The 17,738-nt window shown below is 34.6% G+C and overlaps 2 protein-coding genes across 2 annotated transcripts in view; both read right to left on the bottom strand.

Moving 5' to 3' along the window:
• Positions 1-12,168, bottom strand: part of LOC106468818 (zinc finger protein 345-like) — a gene marked incomplete at its 5' end in the record, with an annotated part of 72,274 nt that extends 60,106 nt beyond the window's left edge. Inside the window, one exon of the mRNA XM_022397177.1 lies at positions 10,736-12,168. Within this exon, the coding sequence (XP_022252885.1) occupies positions 10,736-12,168 (1,433 nt within the window). The remainder of the gene's footprint in view (positions 1-10,735) is intronic.
• Positions 12,169-16,027: 3,859 nt separating this feature from the next.
• LOC111088129 overlaps positions 16,028-17,738 on the bottom strand; it is a gene marked incomplete at its 5' end in the record, with an annotated part of 24,055 nt that continues 22,344 nt past the window's right edge. Inside the window, one exon of the mRNA XM_022397179.1 lies at positions 16,028-16,808. Within this exon, the coding sequence (XP_022252887.1) occupies positions 16,642-16,808 (167 nt within the window). The remainder of the gene's footprint in view (positions 16,809-17,738) is intronic.

The raw sequence follows: 17,738 nt of genomic DNA, 5'->3' as shown, positions 1-17,738 counted from the left end.
ATAAGTATGAAACATGACATTTTACTTTATTTGAGCATTTTTTGAATGTGTTCAGCAAGAAATGTATCATACTCAGCCAATAGCTCCAGTGCTCTCAAGTAATTGTCATTATGCATTGAACCAACTACTGACCAACAAGTTGTGCATGGCTCATACACAAATTACATCATAACCTTCTCAGGTTACTTTCCAAAACTACTTTAAGCCTTGGTTTAGTAAGGTTCTGCCACCTGGAAACCATCAAACTCGAAAAGTTTTCTTTTGCTTTTCAGGCACCAAGAAATAAATAATCACAGACTAAGCTCGACCAAACTAACACTTTCATCTAAAATTTCTTGTAAGTCAGGATTACTTACTTACTTGTATTTATTATAGTTAATATCAATATACATTTAAACAAAACCCAACTGTCTCACTGCATATAGAGAAGTATACACCTTTTTTAAAGTGTACTGAAAACAAATGTCCAGCAGACTATTTGGTATTCTCCATGAATTTCTTTATATTCAGTTAGATCATGTAGCTCTTAAAACAGTCTGCAAAGCTTATTTGACTATATTTTTAAACTTCTAACTACTATCTTCAATTGTGCGTATTGTCATTGCATTAGGCATTACATCTATAGGTTTCAGCCATCCTAAACTGTATTAATCAAGCACCTACAATCTGATATTCCACCTAAATCTCTTGTCTTGATGCTCTGCTTGGAAAGTAATGGTCACAGAACTTTATCAGTTCTGTTAATTTTATATTCAAAAAACTCTTTTAACTTCATTGTAATCAAGTGTAAGTCTCCAAATGTTGTAATTAAACTGTATAGTAAGTATCACTTGTAGCTTGGAAAGCAACAATCAACATTTCCTCTATAGTCATCAGGTACTCGACCAAATAATCATCGTAGCTCTACACAAGTGGTAATTGCACAGAGCAACACACACAGTGCCTCGTGTCACCATTCAAGGCCTCAGAAAGAAATGATTGTGATGCCCTTTCATTCAGTAGTTTTTCAACTATTAGATCATCCTTGCTCTTGTGGCTGGGTTCAACCTTAGCCATATCAGTTGAGAAACATCATCAATGGTTCCCTGGACTATTGGAGTTTAATATCACTAGTGCTTCATCGTCTTCATAATCATGTACAACCAGATAAGTACTTCCCCATACTCTGGTCATTTTGTGATAAGATATTGCCTTCATCATTATCCAACTCAAACACCTCATCTTTTGAACCTTGGTGAAACCAATTCAACAGAGGTCATATATGCATGCAGCTTGTCAAGATATCAGACATGCTTTTGCACGCAATTTGAGTGTTGTATGTCATATATAAAAAGACTGGCTCATTAGAACACAAGATGAAGTCCAGACTAGCTGGAGCCAAGAGGCTTCCATGTTGGTTTCACACTACAAAAGCCACATTCAGTCTCCACTTTGGTACACCAATTCCTTCACCATATTATCATAGCACCTTTGCTGAAATATGGCAGCCTTTCGTAACTTAACTTATTAATCAGGATGTTCTTCCAATCTGTAAAGGTCATTGTTGGGTATACCTTTCCATTATATACGTACAGATCATTGGTGTAGGTGGCCAGTCCCTTGGTACATACACTCTTCCATGAATTCGATCTAACAGATCACTTGATTTTTCACTGGGCCAAATTTGAGCTGTTTTTGTTTTTTTGCGTGACAATGGCCTGGGAGTTCTGATATGGAGACCTCCACATGTAGTCTCGAATTTGCCAGGTGCCAGTCTATTCCAGCAAACCTCAGATGTCTAAGATTCCCTTCCACTAATATCAATTCTCATGGGTACCATCTGCTCGAATGGTCTGGGTGTATCAGACATCAGCAGATGTCCCCCGAGTCAATGGTTGCACATTGACCAATGTCTTAAAGCCTTTGGAAAGCACTTGGTCATTTCCAGTAGTGATTTTCAGGGAGGAGAAAAGTATATAATGTTTTGTGTGAACTTCCAATGAGTGAACACAGTAACTGTTGGAAATACAAGACTATTCAGTTTAAGTTATTATTTAGTAATTTAACATTTATTGATCATTTAGTTTTCAAAACAAGAGTGTTGAAAATTAATCATTTTCAAAGCAACAGTTATGACAAGTTTCGTTATGTAAATCTGTATGAGTCGTACATTATGTATGTAGTTTAATTGTTTTACTAGGCTTTTTTTTTGAAGCTTCTAAGTTTCTCGTTATGTGTAAAGCTGTTATTTGAGGGCTAGATATTTTTAGATTTTTTTCTGTTGCATGTTTTAAATATGTGCAGATACAGAGAGGAAGTAGTAAGTTATTGAAAATAAAAGAAAGGGTGAATTAGCCAGTGTGAGTTTAGCTGTAAGGGGTGATTCCTAAAGAGAGTTTCACAGAGTGTATTTAAATAACAGAGATAAAGGAGAATAATATGTCTTGTCAAAGGGTGTACTAAAGTAATTGAACTTGCCTGTGTGTAGACTTTTGACGAAAAATAAACCATTATTTAAAGCTCTGGCTACAACTGCGATAACCAATAGTGTAACGAATTTCTGTACACACATTTGACTTGTTTTGAACATATATTATTCTAAAACAAGTGGATTGTGTGCTGTTAGCTTATTTTTGAAATTTATGGCCAACAAGTCACAGACACCTACTGTTAAAAATTGCAGCCAATTATAAAAGTGTGACAGTAACTTAGGTTGAATGTCTGGATGTATTAGAAGACTCCCTTTAGTTTAACACCTTGGATCTGATATCTGGACACTAGCAAGTCGGGCTTGATATTTAAAGCAGGGCTAAGACTGTTTTCACATTAGAGATGTTCTCTATGAATTCTAGGACACAATATTCTGTCTGTGTAATGCACCAGCTGCCTTCAAGCAGCTGATCGGGCTTACACATAAAGGATTACAATGGGAGAGACGACTGGTCTATGTCAAAGATATTTTGATATATTTTTGAGTGTTTCTGAGAACCTGAAGATGCTATTCCAGTGTATACAAAAGATAAGCTTGAAACTGAAATCAAGAGAGTGTTCTTTTATGTCAGCCTGGTGATGAGTATAGCTATTTAAGTATACTCTACTTGCATTATTACTTATAAAGATTAGAATGCACTGTTGCATCAGTTGGGTAACCTTGTTGTTAATATTTTTGGCCATAACTCACAAATATTGAACAAAATTTCCACCTTTATAATATAATTCTGATGTACCTAAGAAACCACGAATTAATTACCACATGTAAACCAATAAATGCAGGACCTTACAAAGTAGTTTTAATACAGAGCAGAGCTTCTTCACATACACAAAGTATATGCGTTCTTAAGTTTGTAGTGAAAGTAAAAACTTTTATCATTTTAACGATGTCAGCCCTAAGAATAAGTACTTTTCTCTATTACATATTTACTTATGCTCATTGTATAAAAGAACAACTAGGAAAATAGCCCACCCAAAATAATCCAGTCATTTGCATAACAATAATGTTCATAGTGAAACTGTGTTGGTGTGAACTAGACTAGTTTACCTTGTAGTAGATCATGTTATTTTGAGTCAGTAGTGAAATACTGATGGTTTGGAGTAGACTAAGTAAACTATCTGTATATCTTCTGTTATTATCAGTTATGTAATTTGTTAAATATTGTTGTTTTGGACTAAATTAGGTAAACTATCAACAGGTCTTCTGTTTTCCTAAGCTGTTATGTTAGTAGTGAAACATTGGACTAAACTAGGTAAACTATTAACAGGTTTTCTGTTTTTCTGATGTTCATTTTGAAATAAACTAAACAGTGTTGCAATTGGTGTTGCAAGCTGTTGTCAACCTTCTGTAATGTTATTTTATACACATAGAGACACACACATGCTGCAATGCTGTTCTCCGACAGATAAAACTGTCATAACAGAAAGTCTGCTTATAGTTCACCAAAAACATTCAGTTGTTCCTGAAAAACCTAAGAAATCTTTACAAAACGTGATGATGCTATAACAATTAAACTTTGCAATTTTTAGTCAAGCTGAAGATATGTAGCCATAACAGACACAAGATAGTTTAATGATTGATAAAATAAAGTCAAATGTACATGACCAAAACTAGTTCCATTTTACTGATGTTACTAAGTTGCCAATTTCTTTTAAACCACTGCCAATACTGTTATGTCTGTGAGATTATTGATTTTAATTCTTCAATATCATACATTCCACATTCAAGAGAAACACTTTGGTTAACTGTACATTATCATGATTCCAACACATTCCTGAACTAGAACCTCATTAAACTACAGGTGATTACTGAGGTGTACATGATAACTGAATTGCATAATTTATTTTATACTGAGAATGTTAAAGTAATTATTTGTAGAATTAAAGCAGATACACAAAAACATTTTATAAAGAAATAATAGTCATGAAAGTTTAGCAGGTTATCATCATTTATACATAATATACACAAATATGCTTGATTTTCATAACTTATAAAATAACAGTATTTTTCTGTGGTTTAAGTAACAAAGTGGAATGAAAAATTAGAATATCTAAGGCTATCAGATGAATGTAGCTTACTCATTTTAGGTAGTAGAATATGACAAAAAGTTGATTAAAAATGGGGCAGTGCATGTATCATTGTTAACATTTTGGTTACCTTAAAATGTATTTCAGTTAAATACTCACTTCTCCACAGAACTAACAGCTATTACACTATGCAAATTTCAAGATTTTTTCAGTGTCAAGCCTTAAATGAAACTCCTACCCATAAACATACTAACATATACTGTGCAAATTATGATGCAATAAGGGCAGCACATACTTAATGTACCGTACTTTCCTTTGCACATTGTATATACCAAAAGCTCATTCTTGATGAGTCAAAACTAACACTGGGGAGGAAGAGTATGTAGTTTTGGAGACATGGTTATCTGAAATATATTTTCACTTAATGAAATATTTAACTTCAAAAATGCTGCACAAAGAACTGAGAGCCAAAACCTTACATTGATAAGATGGTAGAGGGAAGGTCTGATGTAAATAAACACAGTTTAAAAGATGGGCTCCTTTCTAAGAATATAGTAACAGAAATTGAAAATTCACTGAATGTGACACCCACTAGAAGGGACCATAGTGGGATATTACTGGGTGAAAGACCACATCCATTTCATGCAGAGAATAATCTTTCCTCAAGAGAAGTGGTAGTAGAAAATATATTGTCAAAATAACCTCCTGCATGGTGCAAGTGTTGCATTAATGGACAGAATGTAAGGACTGATCAACTGGGCTATATATCTCGGTGGTGCGTGTGTGTGTGTGTGTGTGTGTGTAGAGTGGCAAGAGTAGTATATAAAGCCATACAATAAGTAAGAAGTATGTATCAAAATGAGCAGTTACAGGGTTGAATCATCCAAGACCCATGTCCTGAGGAGAATGCAAGACCCAACCAGCTGGCATAATCATCAGTAAGTAACAGTCTGGTCTTTAGTATAAAGCACAGCCTGTACTACACTGTCAGGTAAACACCCTAGAACTACTTACAATCAAGGGTTACATCCACTTAGTCTCATACCAATCTGATTACACTGACCCAATGGTGATTTATCCATATTAATCTCCCCAGAAGTACAGAATTGGGGAAGCAAGGGTTTTCACATTTCACAGGAAGAGAGGGGAGGAAGGACGTCATATAGGTGAAAAATACTAGAAAGGTGTATGGATTACATAGAAACAATCACATCTGCATAAGGCCCCACAGAGACAAACTATGCAATGGCTTTCCATTAATAGAGGAAAGTAGATGCTAGCCAGGAGTGGGGAGAAAATCACACATGGTGCTAAATTTTTTTTTTCTCCAGAAGTACGGCCTGGAAGGTAAATATATCTACTACCAGAGTAGTCTTGCAGAAAGATTCACCTCAACAGCAAGTACTGAGCAAGAGCTGATATACTTAATACTGGATGTTATCCCTTACTCTATGCAGATTTTGGGAGAGAGAGAAGTATTGTTTTTGAGTCAACATTGGTAATATGATGAGTTCTGTTGTCTCCAGTATATAGATATAGTGAAATAATGGGATGGTTATGGAAGAAGATAAGAAAAAAAGAAATAATAAAACTTTGAGACTAATAATGGCTGGAGATGACTTGAATGGGTAATGAAGAAAAACTTTAATATAAGTTTAACATAACAGCAAATGTACAACATTTCAACAAGGTTTTGTTGGAACTTCTGTGAAGATTGGCAAATAGCAAATAAATGAGATGAAAGCCAAAGGCAGATGAAACCACAACGTGGTGTAATGGGTCTTCCACATCCCTGCCTGCAAGATATCATTGGGCATTGACAGCTAAGTGCAAAAGAATCCATGAAATGATAAACTTGAAGGAAGGTGACAAGAAAAAGAGGAAAAAATCAGCACCCATAGAAGAATAATCTAGCTGAAACAGTTTTTTAACTCAATCATTAGAAATAAAAGGAGATAAGTAATGAGAAGAAGAATCCATGGCAAGAAAACATGATGTTGATTGCCTCAAAAGAAAGCAGTATGAGTGAGATAACATGAATTGGCCAAAGAGACCAAAGGAAGAAATCAGGGTCAGAATGGTTGTTCAGGGAGAAAAAGGAAGAGAGGGTGACTGGAGAAAACATCCAATCACTTACTGGCAGCCAGAGAGTTGAGGAGGAGGAAGTGGTTTAGTAATACATTCAATTTGTTCCTGTGGTAAACAGTGCAGGAAGCATTCGAGGCAAAAATGATGTCTTAAGCAAGCAAAAAGAAAAAGGCAGTAAAGGGAACTGATGGCCAAAAGTTTGAATTGATGAGGAAGATAACTCATGGAAATGGTTTGGAAGAGGTCCATAAGAACCAGAGACAGTAAACTGGAATTGACATGGAATACATGGAAAATCATTGACAAAAATAGAGAGAGATAAGAACAGTCATGATTTACAGCATCCATAGCCAAAGCTTCAGTACTGGTTTGCTAACCAGGAAAGTGGAAACTTGGTGGTGAGGATAGCCATAAAGGTATCAATTAGAGTATTCCCAAAGTGGGAACATATCTACTGAAGCACCAGAGGATGTAGAGACCACTCCATTTGCAAAATTTGGTCTAGGAAAGACATCTAATCTGCCACCAAGTTCAAAGCTCCTGAAACATGGCAGGCCAACAACTGAATGTAGTGGTCATTGGCACAAAATAGAAAGATAAAAGTTAGACAAGAGAGGTTCCATGTGCAAGTGCCTCCCCATTGGTGGATGATACAAGAATGATCTTATATTATAACAAAATGACCAGAAACTATCCCCAGGAAAGGTACTGGTATCCAGAACCACACCCCAGCCCTGTGAACAGATGTATATTCAGGCAAGGTGGGAGTAGAAGGATACCCAGAGTTGTGTAAGACTACTGAGCCACTACAACAGCAACAGGTAAAACGTTGGAGGAAGAGACATAAAAGAAAACAGAGATCCATGGTCATTCTCCAGCAATTGGCCAGATTGCACTGACAAAGACATACATGGTTGAGTCTGTAAGGTACAAGGGACTTGTGTGAAGTCAGAGTATCAAAATAGACAGAATCTCTTCAACAAGAAGAAGACAAGAGTAACATTGGTAACTAGAAGCTTCATGTTTCGAGGACATAATGGAGGGGTGAAAGCCCACAAGGCAAATGAAGTTTGAAATAAAAACTCCCAAATGAATCAGATATTGGGTGATGTTCAAGACAATCTTGGAGAGATTGACTTGCCAATTTAAATGAGATGAAAAAATACACGGATGCTTCTTTGGATGAAGTAAGAAGGGGCCAGTCAAATATATAGAAGTGGAAATGCAGGTCCAGTGAATGCACCCTCCATGCAAGTACCCTATGGACCCATTGAAAATAAATGTGGTTGTAGCCAATTCAAAAGGTAGAACCCAGAACTGAAAAATCTATCACAAATGAGGAAATGATGGGCAGTCAGACAAATAAGAATGTGATTAAATGTATGAAAAATATCGACCTTACTCACCCGCACTCGGGAGAGCAAGACCACCACCTGAGGGTGAAAAAAATGTCCATCTTCAATTGAGGGATGACAGAAAATTGTTCACAGATGATAGATCTATGATAGGTTGCCAATTTCCTGCCTTCTTTGCAATAACAAAAAGATGGGAATAAACTCTAAAGTGAAGCCAAAAACCTTTTCTATGTCATTTGTAACCCAGTGAGAAGATACAGCGTCTTTTGTACGCTGAATGTAAAGGATTTGAGGGTGATGGGATGAGAAGGTTCAGTGTAGAAAAAGAGGGTAAGTCTGTGAGAAAGTACCCATACTGTCCCAAGTTCGTCTACAAATGCAGTCCATTAGTGGCAAAGTGTGAGACCTAATAACCCACCAAACTAAAGCCTAGAGGTGACTCCAGAAATTAGTAAATTTTGTATCCATGATGGCCAGCCCCTAGAGTGGGAAGGTTATCAGAAAGCATGGAAAGAACAAGGAGCACATGTGCAACTCTTCAAGGATCCTAAGGCAAGAAATCAGTTGGTACCCCACCCCCCAGATTGAGTAAAATGGGAAGTCAAAATGAGAAGGGATGACTGCTGATGATCTGACTTACTCAGCAGTGGAGCTTCCAATATATAAAAAACTCCCCAAAAATCTCTCAAAAAGAAAGGGTGTCACAAAGAGGTCTTCAAGATAAGATTGAGTGTATCAAATTCCAGATAGTACTCAACCAAGCAAATACCCAAAACAAAGGAAACAAATTAACTGGTACATGCAGAACAAGAATATGAGCCCAAGGTGGAAAACTGATAAGTGTGATTGTACCCAGTGAAACTGTTGGTCTCACAATGTAGAGCCTCCAAACAAAAGTGAAGCATGGACAGATAGCAAAGAAGCTGAGCAAGACTAAGACAAAATTCAGCAAATTGAAGCACAAGAAAAATATAGGAGATCCCTATGCTGAAAGAAGGGATTGAGGCTCAAGGAAAAAATAATAACCATATGCTAAAAAATAGGAATCCAGAGATCTGCAAGGATGAATCAGCTGGGGTTCAGTATGAAGTTGAGATAAAAAGGTATTGGCACGAAATCAATATGAAAAAAAAACGGGAAAAAAAGAGGATAACCGGAAAAGGTTGAGGCTCATGCAACAAGTTAACCAAAGACTCAGCAAAAACACAATAGCAGAAAGAGAAAGAACAGCACATACATATGTAATCAAAGCTGTAAAGGATGAAGGTGGGGTTATCTATTTTTGGCAGGAAGGAAAAAAAAAACAGAAAGTAGAGGCAGGCTCAACCAAATAAAATATTTACAACAGACATGCCAGACCTACTTAAAAGTAACAAAATAACAGTAAATGGTTTTGTGGATGAACTATAGATTCACCATCCATGTATCTGACACGTCTTGAGGTCATGACACTCCACAACAGGAGTCATCTTCTACTGTTTCAGTAGTGAGTTGAAGCCGTCTGGTAGTCAATGATGTTTCTGCCATAGTGCGCCAGTTGGTTAGTTCTGTTCTGAAATTCAGATCCAAGATTTCCTGCTTTAGGCTTAGGTCACTGACAGAATGAGAAATATTTGGATTAATCTATGAAACCTGAACACTGGGTGAATTAAGTTGGGGTATGAGTATTAAAGAAACCATTTCATATTCTGAAGGAAATATGTCTTAAATCTCATAATTTGATTGAGAAAAGAAACCAGCTTAATGTAAGAAACATTAATAATTCATATTCTAACTGAAATTAGTAAAACATTGTATCTTTCTTTCTTGAAATCAAGAAAATATTGGTAAGAAAAAAAGAAACTACAAATGCCAATTAGAAGTTTCAAGTAATAAGCATAATAAATCTGTAACTAGCAATGAAAAAAAGACTGATAAATTACTAGCAGTACTAATGAAAGAAGGAGCCTTTGTTATACACTGTGCTCAAAGACAATAGAGCACATTGATGATGTATCACCCTCCTATTGGTGGGGAGCTATAGTCTAATACTGATTGCAATACAGACTGCCATTGTACACATTAACATGGTAGGTGTGGTATCTTTGTTCAAGGGTTACTGGTTGTATAAAAATCTTTTTGGTAGTGATAAAAGGTAATAGTTCTCAGTTCTGTGGAAAGGTGAGTAGTATTTTTAAATCTGAAATTCTTAAGTCAAACTATCTTCATAATCCAAAATTATACTTCAGACACTAAAATTACTTATACATTAAAAAAAAAAACTTAGTGTCAAAACTACAAAACTGATGCATCATATAACCCTTACATGTCATGAATAAGTGATCTGTTAACATCAAAAAGTGAATTAATTCTTGTAAAATGTGCACAACTATATCTTAAATGCAAAACCTATACTGGTAAAAAGTAGTAATCACAAGGACAAATACTCCTCATCCAAACACAGAATCATTACAAGTTAGCATTTAATATTTCATATATGTCATACATTAATACTTCACTTTTGTCTCTCCTGTTCTTCTAACACATTTCCCAACTATGTCATATCTTCTTTCTTTGACCCTGTTCTAAATAAGAACTATTATATCTGAAACTCCAAGCTACAGGTACCAAACAACTTATGACACAGATCTATGTTTTGGGCCACTACTACTGCCAGTTTCTTTTCCACACACTTAACATGTTTTCTCCGTTACTAAAAACGTTTTATGAGAGGTAATCTGTGAAAATTACCTATAAACAGACATTATAGCTACACACACTTCACCTTCCTATGCATGTTTTTCTACCACATTCACAGATCTAGATTTTCCCTAGTGTGTGTCTTTTCATGTTTTCGTAAGGTATGTTTTCTCAAGCTATTAGTACTTATAAATTCTTTGCCACATATTACACAACTGTACGGTTTTTCCCCAGTGTGTGTTCTTCCATGATCTTTCAAGTTACTACTCCTTTGAAATTTCTTGCCACACACTACACAACTGTATGGTCTCTCCATAGTGTGTACACTATCATGTTTTTTCAGTTCACTTTTACTCACAAAATCTTTGCCACACACTGAACAAATATACGGTTTCTCCCCTGTGTGTATTCTCTGGTGTATTTTTAGGTTACTACTTATTCGAAATCCTTTTCCACAGATTCCACAACTGTACGGTTTCTCTCCAGTATGGACTCTCTGATGAATTTTTAGGTCACCACTTCTTCCAAATTTTTTACCACACACTACACAGTTGTATGGTTTCTCACCAGTGTGTATCCTTCCATGCTTCTTCAATTCAGTATTTCTTCCAAATTTTTTGCCACACACTATGCAACTGTATGGTTTCTCCCCAGTGTGTAATTTTTGATGTATTTTTAAATTACTATTGTTTCCAAATTCTTTTCCACAGATTTCACAACTGTATGGTTTCTCCCCAGTATGAACTCTCTGATGTATTTTTAGGTCACCACTTCTTCCAAACCTTTTACCACACACTACACAACTATAGGGTTTCTCACCAGTGTGTATCCTCTCATGTTTTTTCAGTTCACTATTTGTAACAAATTCTTTGCCACACACTACACAGACATATGGTTTCTCCCCAGTGTGTATCCTCTGATGTATTTTTAGGCTAGAACTTCTTCCAAATCCTTTTCCACAGATTACACAACTGTATGGCTTTTCCCCAGTGTGCAATTTTTCATGTATTTTTAGATTACTATTATTTCCAAATTCTTTTCCACATATTCCGCAGCAGAATGGTTTCTCTCCAGTGTGTGTTCTCTGATGAATTTTTAGGTCACCTATTCTTCCACATTTTTTGCCACATACTCTACAAAAGTATGATTTTTCACCAGTGTGTATCCTATCATGCTTTTTCAGTTCACTACTTGTTTCAAATTTTTTGCCACACACTACACAACTATATGGTTTCTCCCTAGTGTGTATTCTCTGATGTATTTTCAGGTTACCATTTAATCCAAATTCTTTTCCACAGATTTGACAACTGTATGGTTTCTCCCCAGTATGAACTCTCTGATGTATTGTTAAATCACCACTTCTTCCAAATTGTTTGCCACACACTACACAACTATAGGGTTTCTCACCAGTGTGTATCCTCTCATGCCTTTTTAGTTCACTATTTGTTCCAAATTCTTTTCTACAGGCTCCACAACTGTATGTTTTTTCACAGTGTAGGGTATCTCCTCCTGCTTTAGAATATTTACTGTTGAAGGATTTTTTCCAGTTACATCACTACTGTTTGGCTTCTCAGACTTCCTGATTTTTGAATGAGAATCTTCTTGTGATAAATCATGACAACCATGAAACTGATTTCCTCCACAGTTGTTCATATCCATCTTTACATCTAAAAATCAAATAATGAAAGTAATAAGTAAAATAATAAGAAACATTTCTCTTGAATATAATTAAATTTGAAAACATAAAATGAATAAATATATATACAATTGAAATCTTTGTTATCCAAAGTATATAAAATGCTAAGAGGGAAATGTGACCAAGGGATGAAAAACACAGGTTTTATGTTTGTTAATTCTACATTTTTGTCTTCTTTACTGTTTTGAAATGATTCTTTTGGAATTTTGTTTTAATCAAAAAAGAAAGAAAATTCCTCATGTAATGACTTTTAACAATAGTTTTATAAAAACTAGAATTCTACAAGAAAAAATAACTCCTAAGAAGTACAGGTAGCTTTCCATTTTGTTAATACAATATCTTATATAACAAGTTTTGGTTCTTTAGATTTGAAGAAAACTCATGTTTATACAGTTAGATTAGTGCTACTATTACACACATGTAAAGCTGTAGCCTCTATATATCACCCAACAACCACTGAACGACACTGCTGTCAATATCCATACACAACACTGCAATGAGCAATGTTCTCTATATGCAGTAACAGGATATGCCTAAATTTGAAAATAACAAAGAACAAAATCAACTTAATGGTTTCCTCAACCATGTATTATGTGAAAACTGCACATATTTATAACACAAAAATTCAGAATAGATATTATAAAACTATGAAAACAAAAATCCAGAGTATATTCATACACAATACTTTCTTGTCTTTCCTATCTCAAAGCTTGTCCCAAAAGGATAATTAGTCTTAATCTCACAACCAATAAACTTTAAATTTTGACTTGTGAAGAATTAGGAGAACCCTTTCTGGCTTCCAGACACAACTTATAGATGTCTGTTAGATATACATGACTGTTTCCATTTGAGTTTAATTTGAGTGTTATGACTTAGACAATTTATATATATATAGCGCAAGTTTTAAACTTAGTTATTTTTAGCAGTGACAGTTTATTGCAAGTTTGTTTATGTACTTGTTTATTATTCATATGCTGTGTAGTTCAATAGTTATGAATTGGTGATTGTTATATCATTATATCATGTTAATAGAACCTTCTGAGTTTTTCTCATTGCTATAATTGAGTATTTTTGCATCATAATATCTAGTAGTGTGTCCAATGTTCTAGACCTCTGCCGAGATTAAAGTATGCATCAAAAATGTAGTTTGATACACAAATCTAGACTGCATGATTGAGAATTTAACCATAAAGAGTGTATTGCACCAATTTTTTAAGAGAAATTATCACTGATTGTATTATAATAACAGAGTAGAGTAAATATAATTTGTCTTGTCAATTGTGTTCTAAAGTAACTGAACTTTGTGTGGACTTTGACAAGAAAACAGAATTATTTAAAGTCTGGATACAACTTTTATATACAACAGTATATACGTCTGACTTGTTTTAACTCTCTTTCTCGCTATGTATATAGCAACAAAGCCATTTTTTAAGAGAAATTATCACTGATTGTATTATAATAACAGAGTAGAGTAAATATAATTTGTCTTGTCAATTGTGTTCTAAAGTAACTGAACTTTGTGTGGACTTTGACAAGAAAACAGAATTATTTAAAGTCTGGATACAACTTTTAAAAACAACAGTATATACGTCTGACTTGTTTTAACTCTCTTTCTCGCTATGCATATAGCAACAAAGCCATTTTCAAACCCCATTAACTCCCTTCTATGTATCTTACTGAGTTACATTAAAAATTTAATTAAACCAATTTACTTTAAATGTACTTTAATGAAACTATTATTAACAAGTATGTTATAGTTTAAAGTTTTATAATATATAAGTTTTATTCCTTTATTTTAAAAAAAAATCTAAAACAGCAATTAAAACCACAGTTTTTTTGCTCTCTTGTGATTCGCTTTCAGTTACAATTCTCAACTTTTAAGAGATCTTATACAAGAAATTGCGAGTAGCTAATACAGACTATTAGTTCAGACAGTCAAGGTACACTAAACAAATTTATTTTAATACCATCTGGATACCTTCCCAGAATTTCTCCAAAAAATAAAACATTGTAAATTTTTACTAAGTTTAAGGACAGCAATACTCACTTGCAAAGTTAAATCTGTGTTGCTAAGCAACAGTTTGAAGTTGAATGGCATACATATAATCAATAGAAAGAGCAGATTTCCCACTATTTACTTAATAGCCAAGGAAACATTATTAGTGTATGAATTTATACTACCAGGTAGAAAAGGAACTTAGTCCATTGTTCTCTTGGCAAGTGTTTCTCGCCTTATATGTATTAGTTTGCAAGACAGATTGAATTTAGGTTTTAAGTATATATCTTAATTAATTATGTATTATTTGTGTTTTAAAATGTATATTTGGAAGGTTTAATGATTTTTATTCATTTAACTTGGTGTAGCTTGGATTGTGAAAATGTATAAGCAAGATGGCATCATTCGTATGCATGAGAATCACCCTATAATAATAATAGAGCCCTGAATGTACCAGTTGACGTACCAGCATAAATAATAAGAGACAAAGAATTGGAAAGTAAAGTTAAAAATAAACTATAAGTGAAAAGATAAAGGAAATGAAATTAAACCTTAAAAAAAAAACTTCTATGAAGGGCTATGAGGTATGTGCATATTTCCATTTCTAAACTTTAAACATTTCATAGCACTGTGTGTTGATGATAATAACTAGAGTTAGTGATATAGTAGAGGAAATGGAAAATAAAATATAAACATTTACCTTAAAAAACTTTTGATATTCATTTAGGAGGTTCTAGTGATTATGCAGATGAAATGTGAAAACTGTAAGATAACAAACAGTATTTTATACTCAAAAAGAAAATCACCTAGCATATGAACTATTCAGAGTCCGAGTGCAAATAACTACATTAAATAACGAATGTTTTATTAGAAATGGTAGAAAAATCAAAAATTAATATTTTTCTGAAACTACATACTTTTAGGAATATTCATGTCAAATTTCAAACAATTTCATACACTAGTTTCATTTTTGTAATGAACTTTCATGACAGTTACGTACCCTACTTACAATGCAATATATTAACCCTATGAGGGTTAATATATTATTTTAAAACAAGTGGACTGCATGCTGTTTGTTTATTGATGAAATTTATTGCCAAAAAGTCACAGACAATTACTGTAATGGATCTGGCCCATAAATAAAAACCTGATAATGTCACAACTCTTAAACAAAGATACAACAATGCAAGTAAATCCATTAATGATAATATACCACAAAATACATAAATACTTAAATAAATTTTTTAACCAGGATATACATCTAAGTACATACCAAAAAATCCTTTAACAGTGAAACTATACATTATCACAAACTATTCACCACAGAAAAATATGTGACATACTCAACAATCTTTTATTTATTATATTATACTACATTAGCATCGGAAAATAAAAAAAAACTTTACACAATGATCCAGGTACACACAAAACTTTAACACAGAACTGCATCATAACTTTGGATAACTTAAAAATTCAACACAATTCATTAATCCACTCAAAAGTGACTACAATTCAAAAATTAGCAAAGCATTTTTGCATTAGAATATTTCAACAGACAACAAAACTTCTAATTCTTTATTGTCAAATTAGCAACAAAAAACCATATAAAAGACAAAAATGAAAATATATCTATATATTTACAACTCCAGCAAAAGAAAATTATGTATTAACAAAATATGCATATACATAAACAAAAAACAATACACTACATATGTCCTTACATAGGGCTAAAGTAGGGGCAAGATTGTCCACCATGTTGCTGGACCACCTTGCTCCTACTTTAGCATTTCCAGCAGATTCCTAAGTGCAGGAGTTGTGCTTCAGTTTGCTGCCCTCATAAGTTTGATGGCTTCTTGAACCTTTGCCTGGGCTGCCAAAGTCAGCATACAACTAGCAGACTTCTCATAACACATAAGAGATATGTGGGACAGGGATATGTTTACGGACTTACAAAGTTAAATTCTGGGGTTTGTTTTCCCGCGGTGGGCACATGGGCCTGGAGTGGTGGTTATCATTGCTTCCATGGCAGTAAGTTTCAAATTACAATCAACAGACATCTTTCTTCTCTGTCCCCAGCATCGAGAAAACCTTTTGAGGTGACTTCAAATCTGGAAGGGATTTTTTTTGCTTGGGGATATGGTCCCAATGGAAGTGAGCTCGCATCTGATGGCATTGGTGTCTAGTACTGAAGTAAATAAGTAGGGGTTCCCCACGACCAGACAACCATAATTCCTTTTTGTTTTTGGTGATTCATGATTGTACCCTTACCATCTTGACATCTGATGTGGAAGTGGTCATTGGTTGCACAGCTGGTAGCTGCACTAACTTCTTTACCATCTCAGTAAGCACCTATGCATTAGCAATGCATCTTCATCTGTTGGTCCTACATGATGGAAAGTCAAGGTCATGACAGATGCTGTCCTTGGTTCACTGGTAAAATCCAGCTCCTTGCCAAACAGAAAGTCCTTTTTGCTGTATTGACCCTCTCCTGCCAGACCTTCAGAGATAGCCAAATTGGTTCAGAACTTGACCTTAAATATCCAAGGTATGTATTTAAAAAAAAGTCAGGTTGGTGAAATCTAATTTGTTAAAAGGTCAACCATGTGTATAGGTTGAAAAAGGGTTTGTAATTAAGTGGTTACAATTTTAACCTCCCCTACAACTTCCTTTAGAGGTTAATTAACAAGTACACTATGCAACTATTGTGAAACTGGATCCTACATATATACACACACTGATGTAAATTAGGTAAGAACTAGCCCTCGCTTTCACTTCTGGCTTATAGTATCCTCCAGCACTTACATCCTCTTTTCCTAAAATCTTCTTTTACTTGGAGTTTAATACTAGCAGTGGTGAAAATTATAAAGTTTCACTACTTCAGTGCTACTTTCTAAGTTCCCCTAATACACTTAAAGCCTGCATTTTCATGCATCTTAAATTACTCCTTGTACTAAAACAATGTTTAGAAAATATTCAGAAAACTGCATGCTTTTCTATGTATTCCAATGTGAATCCCTGAAAATATTCCATCACAATACTGGGTGCACTAAGCTTAGATTCTGTATTATACTTAAGCTACTGTTTCTGAAGTTCATGTACACAGCGTGGTCACAAGTAAATAGACACCACCTTTTCAGAAAAAATAAATTTTTCAGTCATATTCACATGATTTGATCTATTTATAATTTAATTAATATCTATTACATCTTCCTTTCGCTTGGTGGAGTTTGTTGATCCTTTGGGGCATCGTGAGAATCATCTCGTCAATTTTAGATTGGGGGATTTTTGCCCACTCTTGCTTCAAAACTTCGAGTAGATCGCTTTTCGAAGTTGGTTTTTGGTTGTTTCTTGACTTGCCGGTCGAGTATGGCCCAGAGGTTTTCGATGGGGTTCGTGTCAAGAGATTGGCTCGGCCAGGGCAACTTCT

Source organism: Limulus polyphemus, unplaced genomic scaffold, assembly GCF_000517525.1.
Source record: "Limulus polyphemus unplaced genomic scaffold, Limulus_polyphemus-2.1.2 Scaffold3177, whole genome shotgun sequence".
Taxonomy (NCBI): Eukaryota; Metazoa; Arthropoda; class Merostomata; order Xiphosura; family Limulidae; genus Limulus; species Limulus polyphemus.
The sequence above is the reverse complement of the archived record's forward strand: the minus strand, read 5'-3'. Positions and strand labels throughout refer to the sequence as shown.